This window comes from Bubalus bubalis, chromosome 11 (assembly GCF_019923935.1).
Source record: "Bubalus bubalis isolate 160015118507 breed Murrah chromosome 11, NDDB_SH_1, whole genome shotgun sequence".
Taxonomy (NCBI): Eukaryota; Metazoa; Chordata; class Mammalia; order Artiodactyla; family Bovidae; genus Bubalus; species Bubalus bubalis.
The window spans coordinates 81,376,116-81,392,613 of record NC_059167.1 but is presented as its reverse complement, the minus strand read 5'-3'; the positions used below and the strand labels follow the sequence as shown (position 1 = coordinate 81,392,613).

Sequence of the window (16,498 nt, the reverse complement as noted above, 5' to 3'; positions counted from 1 at the left end):
ACAGCAAAACCAAGGCCCCCCAACATGAGGCACAACTCCAGGTAGTCTTTACTAGGAGGGCCGGGGGGGGGGGGGTTGCTGGCAAGACCTAATGAGGTGACCCCCTCTAGAACTTCATCTTTGAGAACACCTGTCTGGTGACAACTGGACCCGGGAAGCGGTGGAAGGTGCCAGGCTGCTAGGATCCTCATTTTTCTGGGTGGCCAAGACACTTGATCCATCTCGAGAACAAGTTAACGGTTGCTCTAGGTGCTTCGTTTACAGTTGACGCTGCTGACGGAGGTTTGACCCTAGGCTGGGAACGCTTGTCTCCTATACGAAACTGGCAAAGGGATACTGAAAACGTCTTCCTTCCGGAGGAAACAAATGGAGAGTAGTTGTAGGCGGTTTGGACAGTTCAGCAAACTGCTTTGAATTTCTTGGGGAATTCCAGGAGGAACATTGCCCAGCGTACCCCCGAAGATCCGGCGCCCACAAGGAGAGGGTAGGAGAGGGTACTGTTCACGGCATCCTAGCCCGGGGGGACATCTTCCCTGCCCCATGTAGCCAATAGGCATCCCGGTTGAGGCCCATGCAGCCAATAGCCGACTTCAACCAAGACCCACTCAGCCAATGGCCGGTCCAGCCCGTTCCGCGAGGGCCCGCCTGCCTGCTCCCACCAATCAGAACTCGGGCCACCTTGGCACCACCCCTGGAGCCCACCCCACCCATCCGCCCCGCCTCCAACTCGCTGGAGCAGGGCTGGGCTAGACGGGCGCGCTCTCGGGGGCGGGGAGGGGGGGCAGTCCCGGTCCTGGCCTTCCGCGCGGGTGGGCTCGGAGCAGGCCGCGCCGGGCAGCAACCCCACTCTCACCCCGGAGGCCCCCTGCCCTTTCTCCCCCTTTCCCCCCGGCCCATGGTGCAAGGCTGGGAGCCGCCGCCCGGGCTGGACTGCGGTGAGTGATCCCCAGCCCTTTCGACTTCCCCTTCCAGTCCCTGTACGATCTCCGACCTCCGGAGCCCCATCTCCGCGCTGGGGGGAGGAGAATTCTAGGTTCGAAGTGGTCCGGTTCTCTCTCCTTTCTCCTCAGGACTTTTCGGTTCCCTGTTTTAACTGGGGGAGGGTGAGTGGGTGTATAGGAGGGGAAGGCCGGGTTGGGACGCCCTTGGCGAGGAGAGGGTTGAGATTTGCCTGCTCCCTGGGGCTCATCGCCCCAAGTGCAGCAACTTTTTGTTCTCTGACCCAGTTTGGAGCCTTCTAGACTGCCTGCGAAATGGAGGATAGGAGAAACGTTTCCTTCCCAGGCCTCCCCTCCTCCCCTCCATGACTGCCTCCTGGCGACTTCAACACACGTACAGAAACCTGGCCTTATTCCTGGGGAGCATGGCCTTTGGGAATGAAAGGTTTGAGAGAAACTGCCCCTTCTGACCCCTACCCAGCCATACTCAGAAAACCAACCAGAAAAGTGAGAACCTGAGTCCTCAAAGGTTCCTGGTGTTGCCTCCTAATCAGAGACTTCTAAACTGAAAGAAGACTCAAGCTGAGACCTATTTGGTAATGTGGACCCAGATGATATATTTTGTATGAACCCTCTTCTCACCATACATTTGAAGGGCTTTTTATGCCGAGGATAGGTAGGTGGCAGTAATTGAAAGTAAGCCAGTTAAGGTTGGGAATTTTTTAAATGATACATACATATCCTAAGCGTTGTCATTAAAAGTACATTCATCTCACCAATTTCTTGGGTAAGTGTCCCAGCGTTTTCTTTGTGTTGCTGATTGGCAGTCCCAATTGTCTTTCTAATATGAACTACATAAGCAAATCTCTAATCTGGCTGCACCCTGAGAACTTTAAAATAAACTCCTTTCATCTGCCCCAATCCAGGCTAAGTAAATCAGAACGAGGTGGATGCCGTGGGTTAAGTTTCCCCGGGTAATTTTTCTAATATGCCGTCAGACTGGAGCCACTGCATCATCATCTGTGATTTCCAGGTTTGGTTTCTTTAAAGTGAAGTCTGAATTTAAACACTTTTGAAGCAATATGAATGCAGAATACTTCTGAGATTTTTAAGTCTCCTAGCCCTCCAGTCTTTTACAGTTTTCTTGCCTACTCCCAACTCAACAATTTTTTTAAAATGTGCATTTCTTTGTATTATGTCTTTCCAAAGCATTTGACTTTTTTCAGAAACAATTCTTAATGCACTAATTTTCATAGGTTTATAGGATGTTTAATTATATAGAGAAAAACAAGGGGCATAAGCAGGTTTGGAATCACACACAACTGGCCTCAGCACATAGGGCAGCTGAAGGAAGCAGATGACTTTGCCATGCTAGAGACTAGACTACCAGCCTCTAGTGTCCAGTGCACTGTGGGTATTGATTATGTAATCCAGTGGGGGTCAGTTAAACCAAGCTCCTGGACCAATTGAACATCTTTTGCTTCTATTCTGTCCAGCTAATGGCACTAGTACCTAGTCCCTTCTAAACTAATTTACATTCTCTTTCAGCCTTCCAGCCACTCCTTCCATTCATTCATAAACTGTTTTCTTAAAGCACTTATGACCATTGCCTTTATTAAGTTGGGAGGACACAGGACAGAGTTTCTAACAGGGGCTTCTGGACAATCAGCGAACCCCCTGAGATTATAATTTATAATCTGTAAATTTGAATGTTTGGGGCGGGGTGCGAGGTAAGTCATAACTTTCTGAGAACCTTTAACTTCTTATTTTCAAAGAGTCATGATCCACAAAGTGACAAGCACATGAATTGAGTATCACTAAATGTCCTTTAAGACCCTGAAAACACATTTCATTCAGGAACATTCTTCTCTGAATAAAGACTTAGGGAACTTAGCAGGCTCACATCTGGTCTTCACTTGAACTGTCACCTGTTTTAACCATAAGCCTAGGCTCAAGATTTTTGTTTTTGGCCACACCATACCGCATTATGGGATCTTAAGTCTCCTGACCAGGGGATCACACTCATGCCCCTTGCAGTGAAAGTGTGGAGTCCAACCCAGTGGACCACCAGTAAATTCCTAGCCTAGGCTCAAGTTCTGAAGATCTCTTTTTCCTAGCCTTGTGTGAACACCTACACTGGAAGTTTAAGGCAGCCCATTAATACTTTTCTGCCTTTTGTCCAGGGGTATGGAAAGCCCAAAGGGAAATAAGGGTGTTACCCTGACTCTGTACTTTTTATTGGTGACTTTAAGTAGCAGTAAGACATATCTGGCATGGTTACAGATTTAGTAAATTCAGAATTGATAGTACCACCATCACTGACACCTCTACCCAGAGGAGTCCTTATTTCTCCAGCTCTGATTTCTTTCTTTTTCTACTTTCTCCAAATGAGGTACAAGGACACAAGATGCTAGAGTGTCTTCACTGTGCTTTTGATTACTGTAGGATCTACCCTCCTTGTTATAGTTCTCAAGAGCTACTCCCTGGTTCTAGTTTCCTCCTATGTCAAAGCCAGATTCTTCCAGGGAGGTAGCAGCTCTACTGCTGTGTCCTCATTTTAAGGCACCATTCTGTACCAAAAAGTCTTTTCATAACTTGTGTTTTGTGTTATTGAAGAAATGTGGATATATGCAGTATACCAAATATGACCTTTGCAGTACTGTTATACTGAACTATCAAGCCATGAGAATCTTAAGGATAGCAGACCACATGAATGAAAGCAACCTGTTTCCTTATTGGCTTATAGCTGCACCTGCCTTATTCCCTGTCTAGCAGTCTTCATCCTCACACTGGACTGCTTTATTCCTTGTGCTACCTTTTCCTCACATCTAAACTGTTGCCATGACCTTAGAAAAATAGGGCACAAATAAGGTTGAGTGGGTGTCGAGCATTGGATCATCAAGTATTCTCCAGCTTAGATGTGGTGGTGTTCCTGGTGGGCCACAACTTCCAAATGGTGGTTTTAAGTACCTAGCTGTGCAGGCACTTCCTCACAGCCACTCAGCTGTGTCTTGAGATGAACCTGTTGGGTAGCAGCAATCAAAATTCACCTGGCAGCAATCAAAAAGGATTTATATCTAAATTATAGATTCAGTTCTAAAGCAGTCATTTTGATACTTTTTTTAAAAGCAGCAAAATCCTTTCTGGAATTATATCCAACTCCCCAAATATAAAAAGTACAAAATCAGATACCTTGGTTTCCCCCACTCATTAGAATTAGGACTCTGCAATTTCAGATTGGCTACAGTAATTTAAAATATTCCATCTTTGCCTCACTTCCCCTGTTGTCTAGGAGGAGCATTACCTTATATCAGAGTCATCCCATGATGCTGAAGCAATGATAAAAACTGTAATTTATTGAGCCTTTACTTTAGTATAGGCATAATGTCAGTTGCATTTTTTTAGTCATAACCTTGCAAGGTAGATGCTGTTATGACCTTTTATTCTGATGGGAAACTAAGGCTTAAGCGAGCATTCTCGGGAGTGGTGAAGCTGTGATTCATCCCAGATCTGTCTCACCCTAGACCTCTACCTCTAACAGCTCTAGGCCCCGCCTATACGACACCTAGCACACAGTAGGTGCTCTGTAAAAACATATGTAACTTTACATACGCTCAACATTATCTTCAGTTTTTACACATGAGGAAACTGAGGCACCTGGAAGTTCAGACAGAACTGGGATTCAAACTTCCTATGTAATGCTGGCTTTAATCACATTCGTATCCACTATGCCATGCTGCCTCCACTTACCCTCTGAAGGTTCTCAAACTGTATTGCATTCAAGGTCTGCATGGCCTTCAGTTTGTTAAGATTTTCTTGTTAAAAGGGAATGGTGACATGCATTAGAATGCTGCCGAATTTTTCTGTTCATCATATAAAATTTCCGATATTACACTGCTCTATCTGTAACTTTTACATAGGCATGCTGTCCTCTCCGTAATGTATTAGAAGGACTCTTTGTAAACTCAGATGGGAGTCCTTGAAAAGTAAAGGGTGACAGATAATGTTAGTCTCTAATGCCCACATAGGGAGCATTTAACAGGGAGTTGAGTTAAAACTTGGTCACCAGGGAAGTCCCTGGTGGCCCAGTGGTTAGGACTCAGCACTTCCAATGCAGAGGGCATGGGTTCAATCCCTGGTTGAGAAACTAAGATCCCCACAAGCCACGTGGCAAGAAAAAAAAAAAAGTCAAACTGGGGCCCAGAATTATTCTGGGAAATAGCTTGGGCAGGTTTCCAGGAATGAAGCATAGTCAGAGGCTTTCTCTGCAGTCCCCACACCCATGTTGAGCCTGGGAGCCCTGGTGCCACTGAGTAGCTTGCAGGACCTGGTTACAGTTTATAATGAGCCTGCCCACCTGGTTCCAAGAAGAAAGCTGGACTGAAGAGATAAGAGCTGCAGGCCTCCGGCCCTGTGTGGAGGGGGCTATTAAGGTCTGAGGGAGCTCTCTAGGCTCCCTGGAGAGAGACTCAGCAGTTGGAAGAGACAAAGGCTGGGGAAGAGGGGAATAACCTTTGTTCTGTGGATGTCTTGGGGAAGGAAACATGCACCTCCCTCTACCCTCTCTGGACCAAAACCAAGGGGAACTCCGTTCATCCCAGATCACTGACCCATCTCATCCTACTGAGACTTAGAAAAAAATTAAACTATCAATCACCTTCCCGCAACATTCCACCACCAAGAAGAAAAGGGAGCTGGGTAGAGGGACAGTGCTGTTCTACCTTCTCTACCTTCTAGATTCTCACACATTGTAGAGAATCTACATTCTCACACACATTCTCACACATCCTAATCTTTCCACATTTTAGAGATAATCTAAATCTAGAGATAACTCAAGAAATAATCTGTTAGAAGATAAAGTGTTCTGAGATTACATACATCTCTCTGGTTTTCTAGGTGAGTCTTCATTCTGTCACTCTTGTTGCATGAACTTAGAGGGTGAAGTGAATTTGAATGGGAAAGATAAAGGCTCTAAGGATGTTTTCCTTTTTTTAACCTCAGAAATCAGGTTATCATCTTGGTGACAACACTCACTAGTTTTGTGACTTGGAATGATTTAACTTCTCTGGACTTTGGTTTTTTCATACCTACAGGGGGAATTATAGCAGGCTCTGATGATTTATAAGGTTATGAAAATTAAATGAGAAATTGTTAAATACTTTAAAAGCAATCCAGTACAGTACACATAGAAAATTGTTTTTGGAGTCCAGCGTTTTGTTTGGTAGAAATTGAGCAATGGCCTGAAAGGGGAACCCCAGTGATCGAGCTGTTTCTCTTCTTATTACAGCTATCTCTGAAGGGCACAAATCAGAAAGCACCATGCCTCCTAATAAAGAGGCCAGCAGTCTTAATAGCTCCCCTGCGGGCCTCATCTGCCTCCCTCCAATCTCTGAGGAGCTACAGCTTGTGTGGACCCAAGCAGCCCAGACCAGTGAGCTGGACAGCAATGAACACTTGCTCCAAACCTTCAGCTACTTCCCCTATCCCAGTTTAGCAGACATTGCCCTTCTTTGCCTACGCTATGGGCTGCAGATGGAGAAAGTCAAGACTTGGTTCATGGCCCAGCGCCTTCGCTGTGGCATTAGCTGGTCATCTGAAGAAATTGAAGAGACTCGAGCCCGAGTAGTCTACCATCGGGACCAACTCCATTTCAAATCCCTTCTCTCTTTTACTCATCATGCAGGGCGGCCCCCAGAGGAAATGCCTCCTTCTCCTGTGCCACCTCCGGAACAAGTTGGTCTTGGAATAGTGCCCCTGACTCTTAGCGAGCCCACCCAGATGAAAGGATTGAAGGTAGAGCCTGAGGAGTCACTGAGTCACCAGAAAGCAAAGGAGCCCCTGATGGTACCTGGCAGTGGGGCATTTCCCCACCAATCGCAATTTTGGCAGGATCATCAATGCAGTGGCCTCTCCAAGGAGCAGGCAGGCAGGTGTCCCGACCAGTCACACAGCCTAGCTACTGCTTCCTGGAACCATGCCACAGCTGTCCACCAGCCCTGTGCTCGGGATAAGCCCCAATCCATCTCATTACTTGCCAGTAGTTGTAAGAAGGAGTCAGCATCTAATGTGACTCCTCCTTCCTCTACCTCTTCTTCCTCTTTCCAGGGACTGGCTAATGGAGCTCCTGCCACCTCTAAGCCTCTCCAGCCACTGGGCTGTGCCCCACAACCATTGTCACCCAATGAACAGGCACTACCCCCACAGCTGGAGCCAGCCTGGCCCCAGGGGCTAAGGCATAACTCAGCATCAGGTAGGGTTGGCCCTGCAGAGTATCTTTCCCCAGACATGCAACGCCAGCGAAAGACCAAGCGCAAAACCAAAGAGCAGTTGGCTATCCTCAAATCGTTTTTTCTACAGTGCCAATGGGCACGGCGTGAGGATTACCATAAATTAGAGCAGATCACTGGTTTACCTCGGCCTGAGATTATTCAGTGGTTTGGTGACACACGCTATGCCTTGAAGCATGGGCAACTAAAGTGGTTTCGGGACAATGCAGTACCTGGTGCCCCTAGCTTCCAGGATCCAGCAGTTCCCACACCACCACCTTCAACCCGCTCCTTGAATGAATGGGCTGAGACACCACCTCTGCCAAATCCCCCGCCCCCACCGGATATACGACCCTTAGAGAGGTACTGGGCAACCCACCAACAGCTCCGGGAAAGTGATATCCCTCAACTGAGTCAGGCATCAAGGCTTAGCACCCAGCAGGTACTGGATTGGTTTGACTCTCGATTACCTGAGCCAGCTGAAGTGGTGGTCTGTCTAGATGAAGAGGAGGAAGAGGAGGAGGAGGAACTGCCAGAAGATGGTGAAGAGGAGGAGGAGGAGGACGACGAGGATGATGACGATGATGTGATCATCCAGGACTGAGTGGGAGGCTGGGGGAGGGGAGGTCTGTTACTAAAAGACAAACCAACTTAGTAACTGTTTAAACAAAGAAACCACATTTTTTTTTTTAACTTACCTTGTGGCAAAGAACTGAAAAACTTTGTGTTCTTGAGGGTGGGGGACAGGGATATAGTAAGGGTAGACCAGGGAGAATGACCATGGAGTACAGAACGAGGTGGGGATCGGATGGGCAGAAATCTAGGCCTCCAGTCTCAATGAGGGGCTTGCTATGGGTCTGGGAAAAGGCTCTTGCTCTTTTCATATCCCTGTTCTTTCCCCTTACTGTTCTACAGAGAGGCTAGGCTTTGGCCCACAGCCATGGAGTTCTGTAAAGGAGGAGTAAAGTTTCTAATACGACCCCAGTCCCAGCATTTTCCCGGCATATAAGGCTGCCTTGCACCCCATTTCTCTCTGAGCACAAGTTCATGCATAATGCAGCTAAGAATGTCAGTTATGTCCCAGTCAGTCACAAATACTTCCTCTCCTCATACCAGCTTGAATTTCTATGTTTTCCTGCTGCTTTTTGAATCTCACAGGGAGCAGAATGTTTTCACTTCTGATACTGGGACCACTATGCCTTGTACCTTTCCAAAAATCCCCATTCTGTTCACTGTTTGTCTCAGGGTAAATCTTCCCCCCAGAGCTTGTGAAAAAGTTTAATAATTGGGTGGAGAATAATTTAGACTGGATATTTATTGGAGGTGGGAATTAGGGGAGATGTCCTTTTAAAAAAGTAGAATTATAGATTACAGAGGGGTAGAGGAGAGGGAATGGTGTCTGCTGTTCAGGAGGACGGTGCAGATAGATTCCAGGTTTGGTTTTACAAACCTGACACTCCCTCCTGCCTAGTTTGACAGAAACTGATTTTTTAATCTTTTTGGTGTTGGTTTAATTTGTGTCCAGAAAAGAGACTTTACCCCCTGTTTATAATATCTGTCTTGGGGACAGAAGTCCTTGTTTTAGAGTGGTTTTCATCAGTTGGGGTCAGATATAAAGATATCAGTGGATTAACCATCTAGAAATAAAAGAGTGGAAGCCCCAAATTGCTAGACTAATAATAAAAAGGCCAAAAATAAAATTGTTTCTCTCTCCACTTTGCCATTTCTCTGGTTTAAAGATTAATGGAACCAAATTCATCCACTTTCTGATTTAGTATACTTTTTATTTTCAAAGCAGCAGGATATACTGAGGTAAAGTAAATGAACAAAACTTGAAATAGTACCTATTACTAGGCAGATTGCTTTCTGCACCTGCAACAGCATAGGCTCTATCTCAGAAGAGGGGGAGTCTAGAAATGCCTTTAAAAATAAGCTCAGTTTCAGAAAGGGTAATGGGATCCTATTCAGCTACAAGGTCATTCCTAAGACCTAATTTATCTCTAGCAGATGCTATCTTCAATTTTCCAATATTTTCACTTAAGGTATACCTGCCTATGGCCCACCCATTTAATCCCTCATTTCTACCCCTTACTATCCAAAGAAGAATAAATGTTTGATCTCAGTGGTAGTGTTCTTTGCTTATCCCACCATTTGAGAGTTTATGACGTCAACAGAGTTACAGTAGCAATAAAAGGGCATCCTCTTTGTTTCATTATCTGTATACTTTAGTAGGGCTTCAAGCCTGTGTCTCCAACTGTTACCAAACAGAAAGAAAGGAAAATCAACATATTTAACAGTATCTAGGTACAGAGGAAACAATAGGGAAATAGAAAAATTATAATAGGCCAAGGAACAGAGTTATTGCTTGTTAACACTGACAATGGGAGAATATATACAAAGCTAAAAAGTGAAATCCAGAAATAAAACATGGTTAATAAGTATATCACCCCACACCACCCCAATGATGCCAAGAATTGTTTTTATAACCTTTGTTTCAAGTTTCAGGAAATAAGAGAGCTATCTGTATCCTGTGAGAGAGACAGTAAACATCTTCCTGAAGGACTGACCTGATCACTTTCATAGGAAGTAATACAGCAGGTATAGGGTAACAACTGAGAGAGAGAAAGTACACAATGAAACAGGGGTGTGGGCAGGGGTACATTTTCCAAGGGCATCACACCTAAGTGAGTATGAGGTGCCTCTGTCCATACTTCAGCAGTATGCATAGGTGAGACCTTGAAGGTGGTCTATCTGGGAGTGTTCCATGCTTCTCTCCCTCTGGCTAATCCCATCTGCCTCTGTCGGTAGAGATTCTGCAGCACAGGACAGGAAGGCAGTTAAGGGCGTTTATAATAAAAAAGGGCAAGTAAGGCCCTTTTAAGTCATTATATGAAGTTTAGCATGACAGTAAACCATTGCTGTTGCTTCCCCATAGATTTTTCCATGGCAAGAAAACTTATAAGATTTGATACATCCAGTGTGACAAAGGCTATGTCGCCACTTATGAAACTGGAATGTTTCAGTTGGTTTATGGTGATAAGGCAGAATATTTCTGAAATCAAACTGGGGAAAGCTGGAACATGACTACCATACCCAGAGACCATGACCAGGGAGGCAGAATTATGTCTCTGGGTAAGTGGTACTTTCTTCAATAACTCTTAATACAAAAACAGTAATATAATGAATTCACACGTACCCATCACCCAACTTCAACAGTTAACTCATGGCAAATTTTCTTTGATTTCTGCTCCCTCCCACTGCCCTGCTCCACTAGATGAAGCTAAAGCAAAACTAGGATAATCATTTAACTTTCTATCCATAAATATTTTAGTATGCATCTCCAAAAGATAGAAAAATTTTTAAGACAGACTTTTAAAAAACAACCACAATAGCATCATGCCTACCAAAAAAAACCCATTAAAAGCTCTTTAATCAAATGTCCACTAAATATTCAGTTTTCCTCAACTGTCTCATAAAATGGTTTTATAAAGTGTACTCCAATCGAGATCCAACTGAAGAACATTTACTTGCAGATGGTTTATATGTCTCAAGTCTTTTATTCACCTGTAGGTTAATCCCTCCATTTACAAGGATCTTAGAGGGCCTTCCCTGGTGGGTCAGCAGTAAAGAATCTGCCTGCAAGGCAGGAGCCACAGGAGACGTGGGTTCAATCCCTGGGTTAGGAAGATACCCTGGAGGAGGGCATGGCAACCCACTCCAGTATTCCTGCCTCGGGAATCCAATGGACAGAGGAACCTGGCAGGCTCTCAGTCCGTAGGGTCGTAAAGAATCCAACACAACAGAAGCTACTTAGCATGCACACACACAGAGGGATGTTGTTTCCCCCAGTGTTGCCTTTTAAGGCTTAGACCCTAATTTCTTGCTGATGAAATAAAGGGCATTTTGAAGTCTGAGAGCAAAATATTTACCTACCTTTAGTAGGTCACCAGGAGCTTGGTCTAAATATTCTCAAAAATCCAAGACTTAAAAGTAAACTTACAGCTCCTTACAAACCATTCTTCTTGTTCCCATGCCCTTTTCCTCTTGTTTTCTGGATCAGAATCATAGTTTCACAAATTTACAAAACATTATTCTAGTTCTCTCTGGAGAAATGAAAATGGCTTTCCCTAGTTCATTCAGTATCTCTATCCAAAAGATATATTCCACTGAAAATCTTTATCTGTGAAACTTTGGGGAATGTTATTTGTGTTAGCATACTTATTAGGTTCACCGTGGCCAAGACCTCTCAGTTTAAAGCCTTGCAGTAAGGAATCCACCTGACAATGCTGGAGACAAAGGTTCGATCCCTGGGTCAGGAAGATCCCCTGGAGAAGGAAATGGCAACCCACTCCAGTGCTCTTACCTGGGAAATCCCATGGACAGAGGAGCCTGGCAGTCTACAGTTCATGGGGTCGCAAAGAGCCAAACATGACCTAGCGACTGAACAACAACTGTGACCTAATTTTTAAACCCCAAACCAGGAGGCTACTCTGACAGTAGAATAGAATCTTTGAAACTAAAACCACTCTGAAAAATTACCACACTTGAAATCTACCTCCCTCTTCACTGGTTACATTTTATCACCTTAACAAGACACCAGAATGAGGCCTTTAGTGTGCAGGCCTAACTGAGGTTTTCATGTGCGGACAACTTAGACTGGCTCACCTGTAGGACTGGTAGCTGGAAACTAGGAAGGCTCTCCAGTGTGGTTCTGTTCTGCCTCTGACCTTAAGGATGGAATGGAATGATGAAAGATAACTTCCTGGGGTATTTCCTCAGTATTGTTATTGATGGATCAGGTTAAATAAGTGGTTCTTAATCTGTAGTACACTACTCAGAAGAGAAAAGGCTGTTAGCTAAGTAACTCAAGAGGTGAGTTATAATGCCCATTATTTTCCTTTCAGGATGGGGTATTGACATGGAGGTCTGAGATTTGAATTTAACTATGAATAGAAAGACGTAAAGACAATATCAAGATTTTGGTGAGCTATGGAAGATGACAGACCCTTATCGCAAGGACTGGTAGCAAAAGTATCTTGGAAAACATGAGAAAAAAGATGCTGGTTTATCATTTTCACTGAGCACTGAGCTCCCAGCAGTGTTCCAACATAGGGATCGCAAAAGCAATAGAAAAAAAAAAAAAAGCCAGTTTAATATTACAGGCCAATCTTCTGGTTAAATATTATAGCAGACCAGTATAAGGGATAAGATGAGTGAAAATTAGGCACAATCCAAAGCCTGCCTTCACAATCCAAAGTGAAGGAAATGGTCTTAAAGAAAATTAAGGAGTACAACTTGAGACAATGCTTTTCCAGGGTCTAGAATAGCATGTAAAAAAATCTCAACTTCTTTTCACCTTGAAATCGTCATTTTAGTATATATGTCAATAGTTGAAGTTGAACTTCTTTAGGAATGTTAAATTAACTTACCTGAATTATTAGGGGTGAAGACTCTTGTGTGACCTGAATCCCCACTATTTAGAGACGGTCTGAAAGCAAAGACCCCCTGTCCAGAGGAGGTAGATGAAGCTCTAAAGAGGGGAAACAAGAGCATCAACAGAAAAAAGGAAAAGTTAAAGTAAAAGGCACGTGTAAAGGAAGAGCCTACACATTTAAGCCATACAGGAAATAAATCCCCTGCTTGCAACTGAGAATACAAATAAATAATTTAGATGTGTATTAGACACAGTACTATTCAATCTTCTCTTTTGTTTACAAGGTAGATTATAAATTTCAGTAGTACAGGTCAGTGGAGATAATAACTCCAGGGCTGCCAGCAGAATGTCAGTGGGAACAGATGTCAAGTGAAAGGAAACACACTGTTACTTACCTATAAGATAGGCTGTGAGTAGAAGCTGGTGAAGGCGTTACTGGAAAGCATAAAAACGAGTCTGTGAGATAATCCATGAACTGAGAAGAGATCCAGATATTCTGGGGCCCAGGGCAAAGGAACTGGGGATCAAAGATTTTCAGCATATATGTTAGGCTTTGGGGCTCAAGGCAAGTGAAAAAGCCCACAGATCACCTAGCAGCAGATCACTATGAAACTGTCTTTTCCCTTTCATGAGTTTGTAGGCCAGGATCATGAGCACACTGCCCTGATGTGCTCCAATGTATCTGTGCCTTGATTTCCCCTCTAAGTTGAAGATTACCAGAAAGAATGTCTAAACACAATGTGTCGTTAAATTGGTGACATCAGTAAAAATGGCAGAGTAAGGACCTCCACAGAGTCTCTCCATAAAAGGAATGAGAAATCTGGCAAAAATGGTCAGAGTGGACTTTTTTCAGAATTCTGGAAATTAACAAGTGGTTTTTAACAATCTGGGGAAAGTTTATTCCAGAAAAATAACTGAATGTGAGTAAGAACAGTGAGCTTTGTGACATTTTAACTTGCCCTAGTCCCACTTTTCCCTCTCCAGCTCAGTGGAAGCATTGAAAACCAACAGTCTGGCCATCATCATAGGGGATGGAATGGGGTCAGAACTCTTTCAAAACCTCATCCCAGAAAACTGTCATTACTTCACCTGTCTAGCAGTTCACTGGAAGACTTCACTTGCAAGGCTGCCTTTATTTGACCTGACTTGGTGCCAAACTGGCGTGCTGTAGTCCATGAGGTCGTAAAGAGTTTATGACTTAGCAACTGAACCACAACAAAGTGCCAAACTTACCAGGACTTGGAGTTTAGAGTTCACCAAGTGGGAAAAGCCTTTTCCCCACGAGTGTTTGTTGCAAACAATTAGAGGTATATGTTTAAGCTGCCTGAGGTGACTATCAATTAGAACAAATAAAAGGCTAATCAAAAAGCATCAAAAGAAAAGCTATGGAATGAGTTGTCTTCAGGGACTTTGAAAAGGAACAACAGGTTCTTGGGAATCAAGGCCATGTGCACAGGGCTATATGCATGCTCAGGAAAGACCTAAAAAGACCCTAAGCTGTCATCTTGGGCTTACGTAGAGGTCACACAAGCAGAAAGGGAAGGCTATGGCACAGGAGTCAACTGCCTGAGTGTTGAAAGTGCACCTCAATATAAGTCCTTCAGCACACACTGAGAGATTCATTGGTATCAGGTGTTTAAAGAAATCTCTGTCCAATCATTAGCTGACCACTAAGCTAACTGAAAAGAGACTTCAGTGGCCACATATGACAAAGAAAACAGATTTTATAGAATTAGTTTTAGAAAGTCACTAAACAAACAATGACAAACAACAACAACAAACTTTGGGAGGGGAGGAAGTATCTGATTCTTAGAGTTGCCATGTTATATTATTTAGCTGTCTCCTGCTGCTGCTAAGTCGCTTCAGTCGTGTCTGACTCTGCGTGACCCCATAGATGGCATCCCACCAGGCTCCCCCGTCCCTGGGATTCTCCAGGCAAGAACACTGGAGTGGGTTGCCATTGCCTTCTCCAATGCATTAAAGTGAAAAGTGAAAGTGAAGTCGCTCAGTCATGTCCGACTCTTAGCGACCCCATGGACTGCAGCCCACCAGGCTCCTCCATCCATGGGATTCTCCAGGCAAGAGTACTGGAGTGCGGTGCCATTGCCTTCTCCTATTTAGCTGTCTAGTTTTCAACAATTATAAGGCATGAAAGAAACAAGAAAGTAGAACATATATAAAGTAAAGGAAAAAAGCTGTAGAAACTGTCTTTGAGGAAGCCTAGATATATTAGGTGGAGAAGGCAACAGCAACCCACTCCAGTACTCTTGCCTGGGAAATCCCATGGACAGAGGAGCCTGGTAGGCTGCAGTCCATGGGGTTGCTAAGAGTCGGACACAACTGAGCGGCTCCATTTTCACTTTTCACTTTCATGCACTGAAGAAGGAAATGGCAACTCACTCCAGTGTTCTTGCCTGGAGAATCCCAGGGACGGGGGAGCCTGGTGGGATGCCGTCTACGGGGTCACACAGAGTCGGACACAACTGAAGCAACTTAGCAGCAGCAGATACATTAGGAGGGCATGGCAACCCACTCCAGTTTTCTTGCCTGGAGAATCCCATGGACAGAGGAGCCTGGTGGGCTACAGTCCATAGCTAGTCCATGGGCTGCAAAGAGTTGGACACAACTGAAGTGACTTAGCACACACATGCATGCACACACAGATACATTAGACTTTTAAGAGAAAGCCTTTAAACCAACTATTTTAAACATATTCAGATAACTAAAGAAAACCATGTCTAGAGCACTAAATGAAAGTATGACAATGGTCTCACCAAATAGAGAATACTAAGTAAATATAAATTCTGGAATTGATAAGTAAAGTTAACTAAAATGTAAACTGCACTACAGATATGAGCAGGCAGAAGAAAGAATCAGCAAATTTGAAGCTAAATCAATTAAGATTATCCAGTTTGAGGAAGAGAAATAAAAAGTAATGACGAATAATGAACAGAGCCTCAGAGAACTTGATGAAATACCATCAAGCATACCAGCACAAACAAATGGGAGTTCCAAAAGGAAAACAGAGAGGACAAGGGGCAGAGAGAATTATCTGAAGATATAAGGGCTGACAACTTCCCAAAATGATGAAAATATTAATCTATGCATCCAAGAAGCTCAATAAATCCCAAAGATGATAAATCAAAGAGATCCATACCTGGATGCATCATAAACTGTTGAAAGCTAAAGACAAAAAAAAAAAGAAAGAAGAGGAACCTTGAAAGCAGCAAAAGAGAAGCCATTTATCACATGCAAGGGATTCTCAATAAAACTGGCACTGATTTCTCTTCAGAAACTATGGAGGCCAGAACACAGGAGGATAACATATTCAAAATGCTAAATGAAACAATGTCAACCAAAAGTTTTAAATCCAGCAAAACTATCTTTCAAAAATGAAGGAGAAATTAAGATACTCCTTGATAATGGATAAAACAACTAGACAAGTTCAGCAAGAAAATAGAAGATTTAAACAACATTGTAAGGACTTTCCTGGTGGTCCAGTGGTTAAAAATCTGCTCTCCAATGCAGGGGAAACAAGTTTGATCCCTGGTCAGAGAACTAAGATCCTACATGCTGTGGGGCAGCTAAGCCCATGTGTTATAACTGCAGAGCCTACACTCTGGAGCGCAAGCCACAACCAGAGAGAAACCACAATGAAAGATCCTGCATGCCACAACACAGCTAAGATCTGTTTTAAATATTTTTTAAAACACAACAACACTATATACCAACTAAATTAACAGACATCTATAGAACACTCCATCCAACAACAGCAGAATATACGCTCTTTTCAAGTGTACCTGGAACATTCCCCAGGATACACAATGCTTTAGGCCATACAGTTAAATGGATCTAAATCA

The 16,498-nt window shown here is 43.9% G+C and overlaps 2 protein-coding genes across 9 annotated transcripts in view; one reads left to right on the top strand and one right to left on the bottom strand.

Annotated features, from left to right (window-relative positions):
* Positions 1-712: 712 nt before the first annotated feature.
* HOMEZ (homeobox and leucine zipper encoding) lies at positions 713-9,326 on the top strand. Of its 5 annotated transcripts, none has more exons than XM_025296084.2 (3): positions 713-935; positions 6,226-6,731; positions 7,044-9,326. In XM_025296084.2, the coding sequence occupies exons 1-3, from the start codon at positions 896-898 to the stop codon at positions 7,806-7,808; spliced, it is 1,311 nt and encodes a 436-aa protein (XP_025151869.1). In that variant the 5' UTR covers positions 713-895; the 3' UTR covers positions 7,809-9,326. The 5 variants fall into 5 exon arrangements, with proteins under 5 accessions (XP_025151869.1, XP_006066532.2, XP_025151871.2 ...); XM_025296086.3 differs by adding an exon at positions 1,227-1,534 and having other exon boundaries at positions 795-935; positions 6,226-9,326; XM_025296087.3 differs by adding an exon at positions 1,865-1,971 and having other exon boundaries at positions 803-935; positions 6,226-9,326.
* A 463-nt stretch (positions 9,327-9,789) lies between these two features.
* Positions 9,790-16,498, bottom strand: part of RNF212B (ring finger protein 212B) — a 53,062-nt gene continuing 46,353 nt past the window's right edge. For 3 of the 4 annotated variants that reach the window (XM_044925312.1, XM_006066468.3, XM_044925313.1), the window contains 4 exons: positions 13,034-13,073; positions 12,634-12,734; positions 11,870-11,931; positions 9,888-10,017 (listed from right to left, as the gene is read on the bottom strand). In XM_044925312.1, coding sequence (XP_044781247.1) covers positions 9,952-10,017; positions 11,870-11,931; positions 12,634-12,734; positions 13,034-13,073 — 269 coding nt within the window. In that variant the 3' untranslated portion in view covers positions 9,888-9,951. Of the gene's footprint in view, positions 10,018-11,869; positions 11,932-12,633; positions 12,735-13,033; positions 13,074-16,498 lie in introns of all 4 variants that reach the window. The other variant, XM_044925314.2, reaches the window with a different exon arrangement.

Coding starts and splice junctions, on each gene's coding strand:
- HOMEZ (XM_006066470.4), top strand. CDS start 896: ATGGTGCAAGGCTGGGAGCCGCCGCCCGGGCTGGACTGCG. Junction 936..6,225: donor GCCGCCCGGGCTGGACTGCG/GTGAGTGATCCC, acceptor TTCTTATTACAG/CTATCTCTGAAGGGCACAAA.